General features: G+C 60.2%; 1 protein-coding gene across 1 annotated transcript; it reads right to left on the reverse strand.

The window, feature by feature from the left end:
* Positions 1 to 1,549: 1,549 nt before the first annotated feature.
* MYMK (myomaker, myoblast fusion factor) lies at positions 1,550 to 9,788 on the reverse strand. The gene is made up of 5 exons (XM_060101552.1): positions 9,654 to 9,788; positions 5,964 to 6,078; positions 4,959 to 5,107; positions 2,339 to 2,455; positions 1,550 to 1,699 (listed from the first exon to the last, which is right to left on the reverse strand). The coding sequence occupies exons 1-5, from the start codon at positions 9,786 to 9,788 to the stop codon at positions 1,550 to 1,552; spliced, it is 666 nt and encodes a 221-aa protein (XP_059957535.1).
* Between the last annotated feature and the right edge of the window lie 4,867 nt (positions 9,789 to 14,655).

Consider the following 14,655-nt stretch of genomic DNA (forward strand, 5'->3'; position numbering starts at 1 on the left):
AGGAATCTCCTCTTGTGGGTATGGGAGACGGGACCAGAGGGGAAGTCCCTGGTACAGGGCCCAGGTCTCTTCGTGTGTATGTGTGCGTGGCGTGTACACGTGCGTCTGTGTGCTCACACCCCAACAAGAAGACCAGAAGCCCATCGAGGGAGCACTTGCACCCCCTTCGCCGGGCACAGAGCTGCTCGGTGGAGAGGCCCCTCGGGGCCCCGTGCCCTCCCGTGGGGACAGGTCTGGGTGATGGCCCTGAAGCTGTGAAGTCTCAGCTCCCGCCCCCCGCCCCACCATGGCTTGTTGAGGACCCTGATTGCTGGTGGGCTGCTCTGTCATTAACAGGCTGTGGGGACAGAAAGGGGCTGAGCCGGGGCGAGGCTGCCGGTGTCCAGGGCCCTAAGACATGGGACGGCTGGGCACTCAAGGAGGCCGACAGACGCCGCCCCGGTCAACGGGTCCGCCTTGTCCCCAGCCCTCGGTGCTGGAGCCAGATCCCTCCCGGGCCCCGACGTGTGGAGGAGGTGACTTCAGGACAAATCCTGGGCCATCCCACGCGTTGGGTGCGGATGTGGGTAACTGCACCGTCTGGAAACACGAAGAGGCCCCAGACAGGTGTAGGGAACTTCCTGCCTGACAGATGTGCCCGGATCGCTCTGCAAGCAGGAGGCTAGTGCCTGTGAGGTGATGTCTGGGAGGCCTGCTCCCGCCCGCACCCCTGGGCCGGTGTAGACAGGCCCCGGCTGGGAGCAGGCTGACCTCTGCCCTCGGCGGAAGGCGAGCCCTGCCCCGTGAGGCCAGCCCGGGGGGCCCGCTGGCCTCCGCTCAAGGTCCTGGCACCCAGGCCCACCTTCCCACGCTGGGCCGGAGCTCAAAGGCCCTGAGGGCGCTCCCACCTCTTGCTTGGGTAGCTCCAGAGCAAAGTGACTGGTGTGGTGTCAGAGCAGGGGCAGGGGGCTGGGGTCTGGCTCTGGGCCTCGAATATGCCATCATCCCCGACTTGTTTTGAGCATTAGCTGAAATGACGAGTGTGAAGAGCTTGCGCATTCAGTACATGGAAATGGCTTGATTCAGGGACCCGGCTGGAGGGACGCCAAGGGGCAGGCAGGCCTGGGGCGGGGACAGAGTGGCCCCGCTGGCCCTGGTGCACTGAGCCTGAGGGCAGAGGTCAGGAGTGGGAATACCTGTTTCCAAGGGAAGACAGGTGGCGTGGGGAGCACACGGGACTGGGGTGGCGGCAGAGCCCTTTTGTGGCTGGGACTGGGCGAAGAGGGAAGGGGCTGGGGGAGACGCTGGCTCCAGGGTTCTGCAGACATACCCACTCGTCAGGACCTTGGCCTAGGAGAAGGGAGAAAGTTCTTTTCTTTCCAGCATGGTGCTTAGAACCCAGTAGAAACCTAATAAGTGGATTCTCAAGAAGCCTCAGCGGGGTGCTTCCCACAGCCCTGGAGACCTCTCAGGATCTGAGGAGGGGTGTTTCTTCAGGTCGGGAAGGACGGAGGACTCTCGCCAGGCCTGGGATGGGGCAGGGCAGGGGCCTGGAGCCGGGGATGCACAGTTAGATACAAGCACAGCAGAGGGTGGAGCAGTGCAGCTTGGCGGGGGGCCCCGCGCTTCCAGCCTTCTTGTTGACCTTGGGCAGGAGCAGGACGAAGGCCATGGCCAGGGCACAGTGGTAGAAGCTGTGGACGTAGGTGTAATCCCAGTCCTGCAGGGGAGAAGGAGGACCAGTCTGTGGCCTCAGCCCCCGCCCTGAAGCCCATCTTCCCTCCAACGGCCCCTGCCCTGCCCTGGGTCCTCGACTCTGTGCCTCGGCTGCGGGCCTGGCGTGACATGGCACCTGCCAGTAACAGGGGCTCCTCCCCGACCCCCTGGCTTGTCCTCGGGAGTCTGGCCAAGTCCTCTCCTCCAAGAAGCCTCCCCTCACTGTCCAGCCCGTGGTGGTCTTTCCCTCCACCAAAGCCCTAGATCACCGAAGGTCTGTGCCAATTCACTGGGCCTTTCATGATGCGGCTGGGGCTCCTCCCTCCCCCCTCCCCCAGCACATCCCTTCTCCCCGTCTCCCCTCTCCCTCCTTCCTCCAGGCGTGCCTCCTGGCCCAGACCCCTTCCGGGCTCTGCACCTCATCAGATGCAAGTCCTCTGTACTGCCCCCCGACACAAGCCTGCGATGCCAGGGGTGCCAGGGTAGGACCAGACCGTGACTGGAGGGAGGCGCCGGAGTGGGGTGCTGCTGGAGCCCCCAGGAGGGGCGTGTCCCCGTTCAGCACCCGGCCACTGCAGGCTGGTGCTGACCTGCTGACTGGAGCCCTTGTGGGTGGGCTGCTTCCCAGTCCCCCGCCAGGTACCTCAAAGAAGAAGCGCAGCATGAGGGCCAGCGCCCCAAAGCAGAGGCCGGGGCCTATCTGCTGGGTGTACACGCTCTTGTCAGGATACAGGCGCCTCGTCTCCTTCATCTGCTGCAGCTGTGGGGAGAGGGGCCAGGGGAACGCTCTCAGTTTGCAGCCTTGGGCACTTGCACCCTGGGCATCCTCAGGTGGGAGATGGGGCTCAGGGAGAGGCCCGGATGCATCTGGTCCAACGGCTGCAGGACCCAAGGGAGACCCCACCTGGGTGATGGGCTGTGGATGCCCTGGGCATTTTGACCCCACAAGGACCCCCAGCCCCGTCTGCCTCTTGGGGTGAAAGAAGGCCACCCTTTCCAGCCAGAGGAGAACCCGAGGGGACCAGACACGCGGTTATCTACAGCAAAGGGTTGGCGGTGTGGAACCTGCCCGCCAGCATGGCCATGGTGGGTGGGAGATGAGTGTGGCCATCCCTGCGAGACCTCCAGTCACTTTCAGAGTCGACAGACTCATCGTAGCATTTATTAGACACACCCGACCAGCGTGTGAAACCTGCCATTCCTCAGATGCTGATACCTAGAGTAAGGCTCAAGTAGGAGTTTAAATACGTGGGTTCACATACACTAAAAAGATGAAGTAAATGCGGGTCCACATCCTGAAAATCCAAACCTTTGGGGCCAAGGCCTTTCAGCGCACAGGATGTTTTGGATTTCAGCAAGGTAAACGGTTGCACACATCGTAGATGGTGGATGCCCCGGCGGGTAGGGCTGCTCCCCATAATTGCACCCCCCCCACCACCACCAGTGGATCACACAGAGACCATGAGTAGCTTCATGCTGGGTCAGGGCAGGTTTTGTCACCAAATGAGTTCTGAAACGATGCCTGCTTTTTCAGTTTTCTGAAATTTTCCATTGCTGATGAGGAATCAGGACCTGCAATGTCGTGGGTGGTGTGTGGGTGCAGCTAAGGGAGCGTGACTCTGGGGGCAGCCGGCTGAGGCCCGGAAGCTGTCCTCCAGCCAACCCTGCCCCAGGTGGCACCCGGGCCCCGCTCCGCAGCCCCTTCACCCATCTCTCTCCACTTCCTGTCCCTGAGAGTTGCTCAAGAAGGGACAAGCCTCCGGGAGAAAAATCAGCCCTCATTCCAGGAAACAACTGCCCTTGAAAAGCCAAAATAAACTCCACATTTAATGGTCTAGAAAACACAATTTGAGCCCCAGATGCAGGGAGCCAGGAAGCCCTCTCGGTTCCCGTGGTGCTTCGTGGGGACACTGGCGAGTGACCGCTCTTCTGGCTAATTAGAATCCAGCCCAGATTCAGCCCTGGCCAAGGTCTGCTGGAGGATCGGCCTTCCAGGGCACAACTCAGAGCCTTTATCCCACTTCCTGCCAGGGAGGGAGCGAATTATCAGCACCGAGAGCGCTCTGTGTTTACGCATTCCAGAATGTTAATTAACGTGGTCCTTCCTGGTCCAGACAAGTCAGACCCCAGCACACTTCCGCCCCTCTCCGAGGGGCCTCCTGGGTCAGCGCGGGGCCAGCTTGGCTTCCCCAAGATGTGGTGAGAAAGAGGCTCCTTCCCTTCTGCTTGGAGTCAGGACCTGGCCTCACGCTTGTCCTGCCGTGACTTCTTGTTAAATTGCTGACCTCTGAGCCTTGGTTTCTTCACCAACCAACTGGCAAACCAAATCCTCCGCTCTCTGGGCGGAGAGAGGAGTGGGGCGAGTTTGGAAAGCTCACCACCAGAACTTTATGTTCCCTCCCCAGTCTGCACCTTCTGCACCAGCTGCCCAGCCCGACCTCTTTCCCCTGAGAACTGCCCTCCTGCTTCCCAGGGCTTTGTTCTGGTCCCTGCAAGGCTCAGTTCCTTCCCTGCCCTGGGGGGCCCAGCAAGTAGGCCTGGGTGCACCCTGCCCGAGCATCCCTCTTTCACTTGGGCTAGTCTGAGTGGGTTTCAGTCCTTGCAGCCAGGAGGGCCTTGTTATGACAGAGGGTGCGGGGAGGCCTGGGGACCACGTGTAGAAGGCCTTGAGGTGCCAGGCCCCTGGGTGCCCAGCGAAGGGCCATCAGCCTGACTCAGGCTGCTTCCATGCCCACGAGCAGTTCCATCTTCCGGTCGACCTCACAACACAGCCTCCCTCTTCATCTGAACCAGGCTCAAGCCTCAGCCCCTCCAGGACGTCTTCCCAGATTATCCCAGGCCACTTCCGATTGATGTTGCATCTCTAAACCAGCCATTCTCTTCAATAATAATAATAATGACCAGAATAAATAGTTCAGCACATTAGAAGCCAGGTTCTGTGCCAGTCCTTACGATGCATTATCCCAATTAATCTGAGAACCAACCCTATGAGGTAGGTACTGGACTGTAACACCCACTTTACAGATATGGAAACTGAGGCAGAGAGGTTAAGTAACTGGGGTCAGGTCCAGAGCTAGTGAGTACAGACGTAAAACAAACCCGGTTTGCATGGCTGGGGCACCCGACGGTCATTTTCTACGTGTTAGCTGAGGCCCTGTGTCCAGCCTGCCAACCCACGCGGCGGGAGGTAGATGGAGACCCCAAGGTGGAGGAGTCACCGTCAGGGGAGGGTGCCCCTGACCGTCGGCTCGCACAGTACGCACCCACTTGGCCGCGATGATGAGCACGGCTGTGCCGATGGGGCCCGAGTACACCCCGTAGCCCCAGCGGTCATGGTAGATCCGCACAGCGATGGTCAGGACGCCAAACATCACTAAAGTGGACCGCTTGGGCTCATCGAAGTCAGCCAATGCTGCCAGGGAGAGAGCCGGGTGAGGTGAGGGGCCTCCCGTGCCCCTCCTGGCCGCTGCTCCCCCACGGGCCCTCCCTTCGGGGTCCGGGTGTGGTGTCCCCTCAGCCAGGGAGACCCCATGGCCCAGCCTGGGCCCCCCAAGGTCTGAATTGCAGCTGTTTTTAAAGGACAAGCCAGCTGCTGCTTTCCCGTGGACAGAGCAGCCTGGGTGAGGCTGGCAGGAAGCTGCTCTAACACAGAGATCAATGTGCGGGTGTCCGGGAAGGAGTCTCTCCCATGGGACCACTAGGACGAAGACACAAAGACCACAGCTGAGATATGAGAAAGATCTGGGTCCTTCACAGGCCTGCGCCCGTAGCAGGGAGTCCCCCCGTCTCATGGGGACCGTGCGTCCTGACTTCGCCACGAGTGCACAGTAAGTGAAAAACAGTCACAGAACCATGTGGCTTTGAATGATCCCATCTTCATAAAAACCCGAGCTAAAAATTGGGTGTGAGCCTCAGGAACAGTCTTGGGGGCGCAAACTCTGAACCGCGAGCGGCGGTTCTCCGGGGGAAAAGGAGTGGGCCGGGCGCTTCCTTTTTTCCTCTGTACGCCTCTGCTCAGTCTGTCAAAACAAGCCTTTACTAAATGTGCAATTTTAAAAGGTTACGGAAAATGGGAATCAAGGCACTTAAGTGCTGCGCCTACTTTTTCAGACTGAGCACCACTCTGAACCTCAGGGTGAGGAAGGGGGCTCTCAGAGATGAGAGGGGCCGGGGAGGCCATCAGCGGGCTCGGCTGGCTGAGTGCATGGTGGGTGGCAGGGGACCCGGGTCCTGGGCGCAGGGCTGGGCTACCGGGGGCGGCCACTCACCCATCAGCGACACCCACATGCTCAGGGCCGTCCCGTAGACGCTGAAGTACTCCAGGATGTCGTGGCGCAGGAAACAGAGAACCGACAGGCCGGGCCCATTGCAGGCGTGGTAGAGCTGCCGGGAGACCCACAGATGGTCGGTCAGCAGGGAGAGGAGAGCTCTGGAGCCCTGGGGCCAGACCTGGGCCCTGAGCCACGGCCCCGTGAGCTGGGACCTCGGGCAAGTCACTGAATGGCCCCATGGCTCTTTTCCCCATCTGAAACACGGGGGCGCAGCGGACTACTCCCCCATAGGGTCTTGCGGATGAAGCCCGCCGCGGTGAGGACCCTCCCATGTGATCTACATATCCCTCAACACCCAGGTCTGCTGAGACCGGAGCCTTTTTCCTTGGGTACCGGTCTGCCCTGCACAGGCCAGTGGGGCCTTCTCTCCCACAATTTACTCCTCTGACTCCCGGGCATCTGAAGCCCTGGGGGGCTTGCGAAGACTCAGGTGCTGAGCCTGCCCTGTGAGTTGCCCCGTCAGCAGGTCGGCGTTGGGGGTCAGAGACTTGCTTCTTTAAGAGGATCTTGGGCTGATCTCGGGATGCCGCCAGAAGGGAGCCCGCTTTGAGAATCACCCGCCTGCAGCCCTCAGTTTGTTTCTCTAAAGTGAGGACAGATCGCAGAGACACCCCCGCGCCCCCCTCACTGGGCAGGTGCTGAATGCAGCCTCCTCTTTGCCCCCCTTCCTCCCCCACACTCCTATAGCTGTCTGCCAGATACCTAATTTAATAGTAATTTTAAAGCAAAATGTCTGTATTTTCAAAGCTGTCAACTTATTTCTGGACAACCGTCTCCTTTCGCTTACACATTTCATCATTTTAAGTAATATTTAATGACATGATATAATTACTTTGACAAGCTCAAGGGCATAAACAAGCTTGGAGACCAGCACAGTCGACTCTTGGTTAGCCCAGCTCAGCTGGATGGAGAGGCGTGCAGGAGAGCAACCCACATCTGGAGGTGCCAGGGATGCTACGGGTGTGGGGGGGTGAGAGCCCTGGGTCATCTGGTGAGTTGAGCAAGTTGAGGTCGATTTAGAGCTTCCACTTGGCTGCAACTTCACGTGAACTAAAGCTAAGGTGCACCTAGGAGGCACTAACAGAGATGTAGTGTCCAGAACAGGGGAGGAGATGGTACTGCTCCTCTCTGTCTGGTCAGACCCCGCTGGAGAGCTGAGTTGAGCTTTGGATGCTGCACCCTTTGAAGTGCCACTGGCAAAGAACAGGTTGGAGGAAAGGAATCAGGCGGTGGATATGACTGTTTAGCTCGGCAAAGAGAAGCTTCAGGTGGGGCACGATCAAGGTGCTCACATCTCCAGGATAGAGGAGGGAGAAGGACACTTGTTCCCCAGGGCTCTGGCAGGCAGCCAGGCCCTGTGAGTGACAGGGATTCTCTTCTCCTGCCCTCCTGCTCCTTCCAGGACTACTTCTCCCCCACGCCCAGCTGAGCCCTGCTATCTCTGAACCCACTGTCTCTCTTACGTAGCACAGACCACGATGTACGATGAAAAGCTTAATCACTGTGAGATTCTGGACGCGGGCTGTGCCCTGTCACCCGCCTCGTCCCAGCCTAGAGCTGGCTCACCATCGGCCAAGCGTTTGCCTATGAACGCAGTGTCGGGGAGGCTTTGGAGCGGTTTGAAGGAGAGCTGGCCCAGGAGGGGCCTTTCCCCCCAGGCCCTCGGTTCACCCCTGCTGGAGAGGTGGGGCAGGTGAGACTCAGGGGGGAACCACCTGCCAAGGAGCAGGGCGAAGCAGCAGTGGGCCCTCGGCCCCTGTGCCTGCGAGGCCTCCCTCCCTCTTCCGACTGAACAGACCTGGTTCTACGCGGTGCTGGTCGGGGGCATGGGTGGCAGGTGGCTGGGCGCCTGGCTGGAGGCCGGCCTGGCAGGTCCCGGCCGTGAGCTCTGACAAGCGGCTGACTGCCCCTAGGGCTGGGGTGGAGGGCTCCTGTCAAACGGGGACGAGAGCCCCTGTTCCGTGGGGTGGGCCAGGGCACTCCACGTGACACAACACACAGCCCGGGTCCAGCAGCTGTCACAGGACGGTCCCGGTGGGAACACAGAAGACTCCACACAGGAGGCAGAAGTGGCGATGGTGCCGCTGGGGGCTCTGGGAGAAGGGGCCTGAGTGTGTCTTTAGACCGGGGACACTTGTCACCAGACGCAGCTGTCCCTGCCACTCTGGCTGGGCGGGGCAGGGCTGGGTGGGCCTCTGAGGCCAGCCGCAGAGGCAGCTGTGGGGTCCGCTCAGCCCCGGTGGGGAGGGGTGGCCTGGCGGTGACTGTGGTTTCGGGGGTGGGGTCGAGCATAGGCCTGGAGGACAAGACCCCGGCTCCTCTCCCCGGCCCTGGGCCCTTGTACCCACAGAGAAGCCCCCTGTCTGCCTGGCTCAGGTTTCTCATCTGCCGGGCAGACCTCCTGGCCCTCACCCAAGCTGGGGTCCCGCGAGGAGCAAATGAAATGGCTTTCGACAAGATTCCTTGAATGAGCCAGGAGGCCCTGCTGCCTGGGGAGGGGGGCTGCCCGGGGTTGGGGGGGGCCACGCAGGGCTGGCACACTGCCACACAGAATCCGGGAACCCTCACCTCCCCCGAGCATGCTTCATCAGGGAGTTGGGTTTAAATCAAGGCTGGGTCTGATGGAAGATGATGGGGGAAAAGAGAGGGGGGCCCCTCTGGGGGTCCAGCGGTGAGGGTGGGTGGAAGGAGCCTCAGAGGCTCACAGACAGGGAGGCAGGAAGGCACTAAGATGTAGAGAGATGATGGATGGATGGGTGGGGGGATGGATGGATGGATGGTTGATCAGGCAGGTAGAGAGGTGATTGATTAGATATATGTATAGATGACTGATTAGAGGGATAGTACATAGATAAGTAGACAGACAGACAGACAGACAGAAGCTAGAGGATGGATGGATAGGGCCAGAGAGACACACGAGGGCAACAAAGCTAGGGAGGGACACCAAGAAATTTAGAAAGAGAGTAAATTCTGTGGGGATATGGCTCCAGAAATCAAGAGAGAACCAGACACAGAGCGAGCCAATATGAGAAACACAGAGGGAAAGAGACCCACAGGGAGATGGGGGAGGGGCAGAGAGAGAGAGGGAGAGAGACAGACAGCCAGACATATAAATAGAAAGAGAAAGAAGGACTCAGAGAGAGACGTAGGCCCCAAGAAGGAGAGACAAGCCGACGTGAGCAGGCCCTCCTGAACCGAGGCCAGCTGCAGAATCCTGGAACCAGATTCCCCTGGCCCTACACGGTCCCTGAGCCCAGCTAGCCCCCTCCTGGGCCTGGAGTACCAGGGAGAGTGGGGGCGGGGGCGCGGGGGTGAAGAGGGGGAGCTGGAGCCAGGAGAAGCCTTGGGTGGTTGGCAAGAAAAGGGGGACCCTGGAGGGGCTTGTGCCTGGCCCACTGTGGGCTTGGCCTCACTCACACCAATCCCAGAGTGACTTCCTGCCACAGTTGGGGAAACTGAGGTCCAAGAAGGTGAAGGGGGGCCCAGAGCCCTCTCTCCTGGACTACTACTACCCATCATCGCTTTTCTTCATCACCCAATACAGCAAAGTGGTGGAAAGACAGCCCCTGTCTTCCGTCTCTGGGAGGGGGCCCTGGGTGGGTCCTATCCCCAGGCTCCCGGACTTACCGCCACGAAGAACATGGTGAAGAGGTAGACCATGGCCTCCATGTGGAACTGCCTTTTGGCAGCAACGCTGACCGTGGGGAGGAAGGCTAGGCTGCTGAGCGTGGGCAGGAGCAGTTTGGCCACCAGAGTCCCCATGGGCTGGTGGGGAGAGGTAGGTGCCGGCCTCCCGGGTCTCCAGGGCAGAGAAGCGAAAGGGAGAAGGCCCGCTCCTTCCACCAGGGGCTCCGGTGGCAGCTGTAGTTTAAATGCCCTGAAGAGAGGCGGGGGTGTGCGCACACATGTCCAGTAGCACATGGAGAGGGTTCAACAGCTGATGTGCCATGTGATCAGCACTTGTCTCTGATTTTTTTTTTTTTTTGGATAGGTCAGAGTTGTTGATTCAAGGAGACGGTACTTCTTTTCTCTGAGGCAGAAACTTCGGAGAAGAGTCCCCATGAGCACAATCGCCGATGTCCAGCCACTTTCCATCCTGGCCCCCGGCCCCTCCCCGAGGTGCTCAGGAGTCCAGAATGAGAAAAGAGCAGACTCTGCTGCTTGAGTCACGCGTCCATAGGGGGCAAGAGGTTAGAGAACCCCAGGTTCAGCCGATTCTAATCACTAAAAGGACCCTGTAGATAAGTTTCACAATTTACCAGCCCACAGGCATGTCTGACTCCCCTGCTCTTGCCCCAAACAGGCTTCCTTGGTAACTAAACAAATGAAACTAACATTCTTTTCTATTTGGTTACATAGTTTCAAACCTGAAGTACATAGAACGGGACGATCTCTACCAGTGTCCCCAGCGCAAGGCTGATGCTAGACCTCTCAGCATTCCTTGGCCTTCGGGAAATAACCTTCCTTTGTTGAAGAGGCCTGGGGGAACTGCCCAGCAGGGTCCCCCCTACACCGCCCCATTATCCTCTGGCCAAGGAACATGGGAGTGTGTGAGCTACCCGGGCCAATTCTCTCTCCCTGGAGGGACTGCTTGATTAATTGCTTGACTGATTAATTCTTTTGTTTATCTGTTGCCAGCAAAAGAACAGCTTTTATTCCGTTTTATTTTTCATCATGATATAATGGTGTCGCCTACAACAAAATGCACAGATTTATAATGTACAGTTTGATGAGTTTTGACATGTGCTGTGTGTGACCACCCCTGCGTCCCCGTGACTCCAGGACAGCCCTCGAGTCCCCAGCAGAGGCAGCCACTGTTCTGGTTTCTGCCACACACTTGACTTTGCCTGTATAAATGGACTCATGCGGTGTGCACTCTTTCGGGCTGGCTTCTTTCACTGCCCCGGAATGTCCCTGAGATTCACCCACGTTGTGTCCAGTGGCTTGTTCCTGTGGTCGCTGGGTGGCTACGCCGGATTTTGTTCTCCTGGGAATTGGAATCTGGAGTACGGGAACAGTGGGGGCGAGGCCAGGAGGTGCCCATGCATGGCAGCGCCTCAAGGAGAGGCTGCCGGCTTGTCCCACGCCCCCTGGGCCCGCTTGACCCACCTTTCCTTCCATCTGGGAGCTCCCTCACACCTTTCCAGAAGTCTTCTATTTTATCATACGTTGGCTGGGGGCCATTTCTGCCGTTTGCCATGAAAAGTCCTATTCAGTACATGTGGTCACGTCATTCTTCTGCTCAAGCGCCTTCCAAGGCACCCGCAGCCCTCAGCGTGAAGTCCAAGTTCTCTGGGGGATCGTGGGGCCACCCCCGCCCAGCCCTGTCCCCCACAGCACACCCCAGCCTCCACGGTACGCTCGGACCCCGACCCTCCTCCCGGCCCGCCCCTCCCCTGCACACACACTTCCCCCTCCTCTGACATCTGTGGGGACGGGTCCCCACCCGGCTCAGGCAAGCTGGGATGCTCTGCGCTGGCCCCCAGCACGCCACTCGTTCCTGTCCGGGACTCCAGCCCTCTGTGCCGTGCGGTTGGTGCGGGGCTGCTTGGGGTGTGTGCCCACTGTTCAACTGGCCAGCTCACCACCCAAGCCCGGGGCCAGGCCTGGCACGTAGTGGGTGGTCAGCAGACACTGGCTGAATGAATGACTCTGTGAAAAGAATGAATGAAAGGCCAGGGAGGCGGGGCCGCAGGGCATTTCAGTCTGGCACTTAGGAGCCCCGTTCCCTCTCCAAATGGGAAAACCAGATCGTGCCGTGTGTGCAGCTCTGGGTGAGAGGCAGGCGACCCTCTGCAAGCTGGTCGTGGGAGCCCTGATCATCCCGGCCCGCCTCTCCACACCCCGCTTCTGCCCAGAGCCAGCCCCCAGCCCCAGCTTCCAGGAGGAGTAGAAATCGTGTGGTGAGGAGATGGATTAGAGACCAGGTGCGAGGAGAGAACTCTCCGGAGCCGTAAGCCCCACTCAGAAGCAGGAACACATTCCACAGTTGGTTTTGTGCATGACTCTGTGTGTGTGTGTGTGTGTGTGTGTGTGTGTGTTGCAGCTGTAAACTCCAGGGCCGGGGCTGCAAGCTTGGGGAGGGGAAAAAGAGAAGGAGGAGGTGATGGAGGAAGCAGGAGAGGAGCCGCACATGTGCTGTAACGATTAAGGACCAAGGGGGCCGAGAGGGGCTGCCCCAAAGCAGGGAGACAGGTGGCCAGCCTGGGGGCGGGGATGGCCCAAGGACCCCCCCCTGCAGAAAGGCTGGGACTTGAGCAGCCCTTTGTGGGGGGCAGAGCGTAGAATGGGGGTCGGGGTGCAGCCTGTGTGTGGCTCCCGTTGGAGACCCGGCCGCCTGGAGACAGGCCAGCTGGCTCGGGGGGAAGGCGTCCAGCTCTGAACAGGACTGAAAGGACCCTCGGTTCTCACTGGGGCCAGGGAAGCGATTGGCCTGGGGGGCTGGGTGGGGCAGAGTGGAAGAAGCAGGCCGGTTGCTTTGGGGGTGTTGTGCCCCCAGGCACAGGGTAGGGGGAGCCGGATCGGGCGGGGCTGGGACTCAGCAGAGACGTGCTCTGGCCTCCCCGTCTTCCGGGCTCCGGTGGTCCCGCCCGCCGACCAGCCGGCCTCCGGTACACCCTCCACCACCCTCACCTGCTGGTGCTTGGGCCAAAGCGGATGCCACAGGCGGCGCGCCCTCCTTCTGCCAGGATGCCCTTGCCGGGCTTGCCTCCGCGTTAATATTGTAGCCCTGGGCCTCTCCTGACCCCTGGTGCGGGAGGGCTCTCCATCCGAACCCCTGTGTGTGTCTTGAAAACCATTTACACACACAGACGTTCATTCAGGGCCGGCACGTGCCGAGCCCTCTTCCTACTTGGTCCCTTTGGGCCGTGTCAGCAGCTGGAGGCGGGGGGCGGGGGTGGGGGTGGACGTCTCTCTCTCCCCATTTTACAGAGGAGGAGACTGAGGCCAGGAGAGGAGGGGAGACTGGCCCCTGGCGTGTGCTCCTAGCCAAGGCCCCCAGGAGCATCCCTCCTCTCCCCAGTAGGTGGCGCTGGTCTCAATGGGACCTGGCAGGGCCTGTCCCGGGCAGGGTGGGGGCCGCTGGCGGGGCAGCCACAGCCTGGGGAACAGGGATTGGGAGCCGACCCGCCCACCCTCCCCTCCCTCGGGCCCCTCGGCATGGAGCAGGCCGGTTTTATAGAGGTGCTGAAATGCCCGGAATGCCACACGGCTCCCACCTCCCGGACAGCTGTCTGTCTGCTCAGCCGGCCCAGCAGAGCAGGGCCAGCTGCTGCATTTGCATCCTCCACGTTTTGAACACCCGACCCACAGCTCCAGATCACAGCACAGCAGCCCTTGGCTCTCTGTGTAGGGACCCACTGAGGCCCTCCTGCCCCTGGTGGGAGGGGGTCTGGGTATTGATGCTCCTGATTCCTCCCTTGGGGTCCCCAGGCTGGAGTACCATCCGGGGCCTCTGCAACTGGGGTTGCGACAACATTCCTGTTGTCCTCAGCTAATGACTGAAAATGAGCAGCTCCAGCTGCCTCTGGGCCCCTGAACACCAGCCAGGTGAGCCGGGTGAGGGCCCCGCCCCTTCCTAGCTCTGGGGCCTTGGTGTACCCTCTGTCCGGTGAGCCTCAATCTCCTCATCGGCAAAATGGAGCACCCCGTCTCTGTCTCATAGTGTCACGGAAGGCATAGGGACAGGCCCTGTGGCAGCTGAGGGGCTGTCCCGCAGGAGGTGATCCCCGCACAGCTGGGCTAGGCCTGCACGCCTGGGCAGGCTGTGAAATTCAGGAGCTCAAGGACGCAGCTCCCGCCAGCCCCACTGTCCCTTGCCTGGCGGTGGTCTGTCCCTGGAGCTCCCGCATCAGGCTTACTTCCCAGCCCTGATAGGGCCTCCCGGGGCCCCATCCTTGCTCCAGATTTGGGGACAAAGGAGCCTCTTTCTAAACACCCCAAGTCCCCCCACTTGAACCTCAAGACTTGGCCTAATAGAAAATGCCAGTGCTGAGAAAGAGGGAGGGGGAGAACTCTGTTTTGTGGTCTGGCCTGCTGACCTCCAGTGGTCTGTGGGGGTGGGTCCTCCCTGACGGCCAGCCCGGGGAGCTCACGGGGAGGGACTGGCTGCTGGGCCTCCCTCTGGAGCCTGGTCCTCTTCCAGTCCTGGCCAACCACCTCCAAACTGGCCACATGGTCCCTCAGTGGCCCAGTCCCTGTTGGGTACAAGAGCTCTGCTGTCAGAAGGTGCCCAGGGTTGCCCCAGGCTCTGGGTGGGCAGCAGGACATCGGGGGACAGGGTAGAGGTCATCACCCTCCAGGCCGTGCTGGCCGGCCTCTGGGTGCCAGGGTTGAGGACCCACTTCACAGGGGCTCTGGCTCTGGTCCCCGTCTTTCTGAGCTCTGTTTCAGACACTTGGCTGTACGGGACAGGGCCCAGCTCCCGGTGTAACTGTCCAACCACTGGGACCTCCCAAACTGGTCATCCCACGGCCCACTGCACCCCTCCCCCACCCCGTCCCGTCTCTTCCCCAAGTGGACTCTCCCCTTCCGCCTTGTTTTCCCACGCTTCCCCTCGCTTCGCCTCAGAAATGTGCCCAATTTCCTGTTTGCAAGCTCTTCAGACATCCAGAAAGCTCTGGTGGAA

This window comes from Mesoplodon densirostris, chromosome 6 (assembly GCF_025265405.1).
Source record: "Mesoplodon densirostris isolate mMesDen1 chromosome 6, mMesDen1 primary haplotype, whole genome shotgun sequence".
Classification (NCBI taxonomy): domain Eukaryota; kingdom Metazoa; phylum Chordata; class Mammalia; order Artiodactyla; family Ziphiidae; genus Mesoplodon; species Mesoplodon densirostris.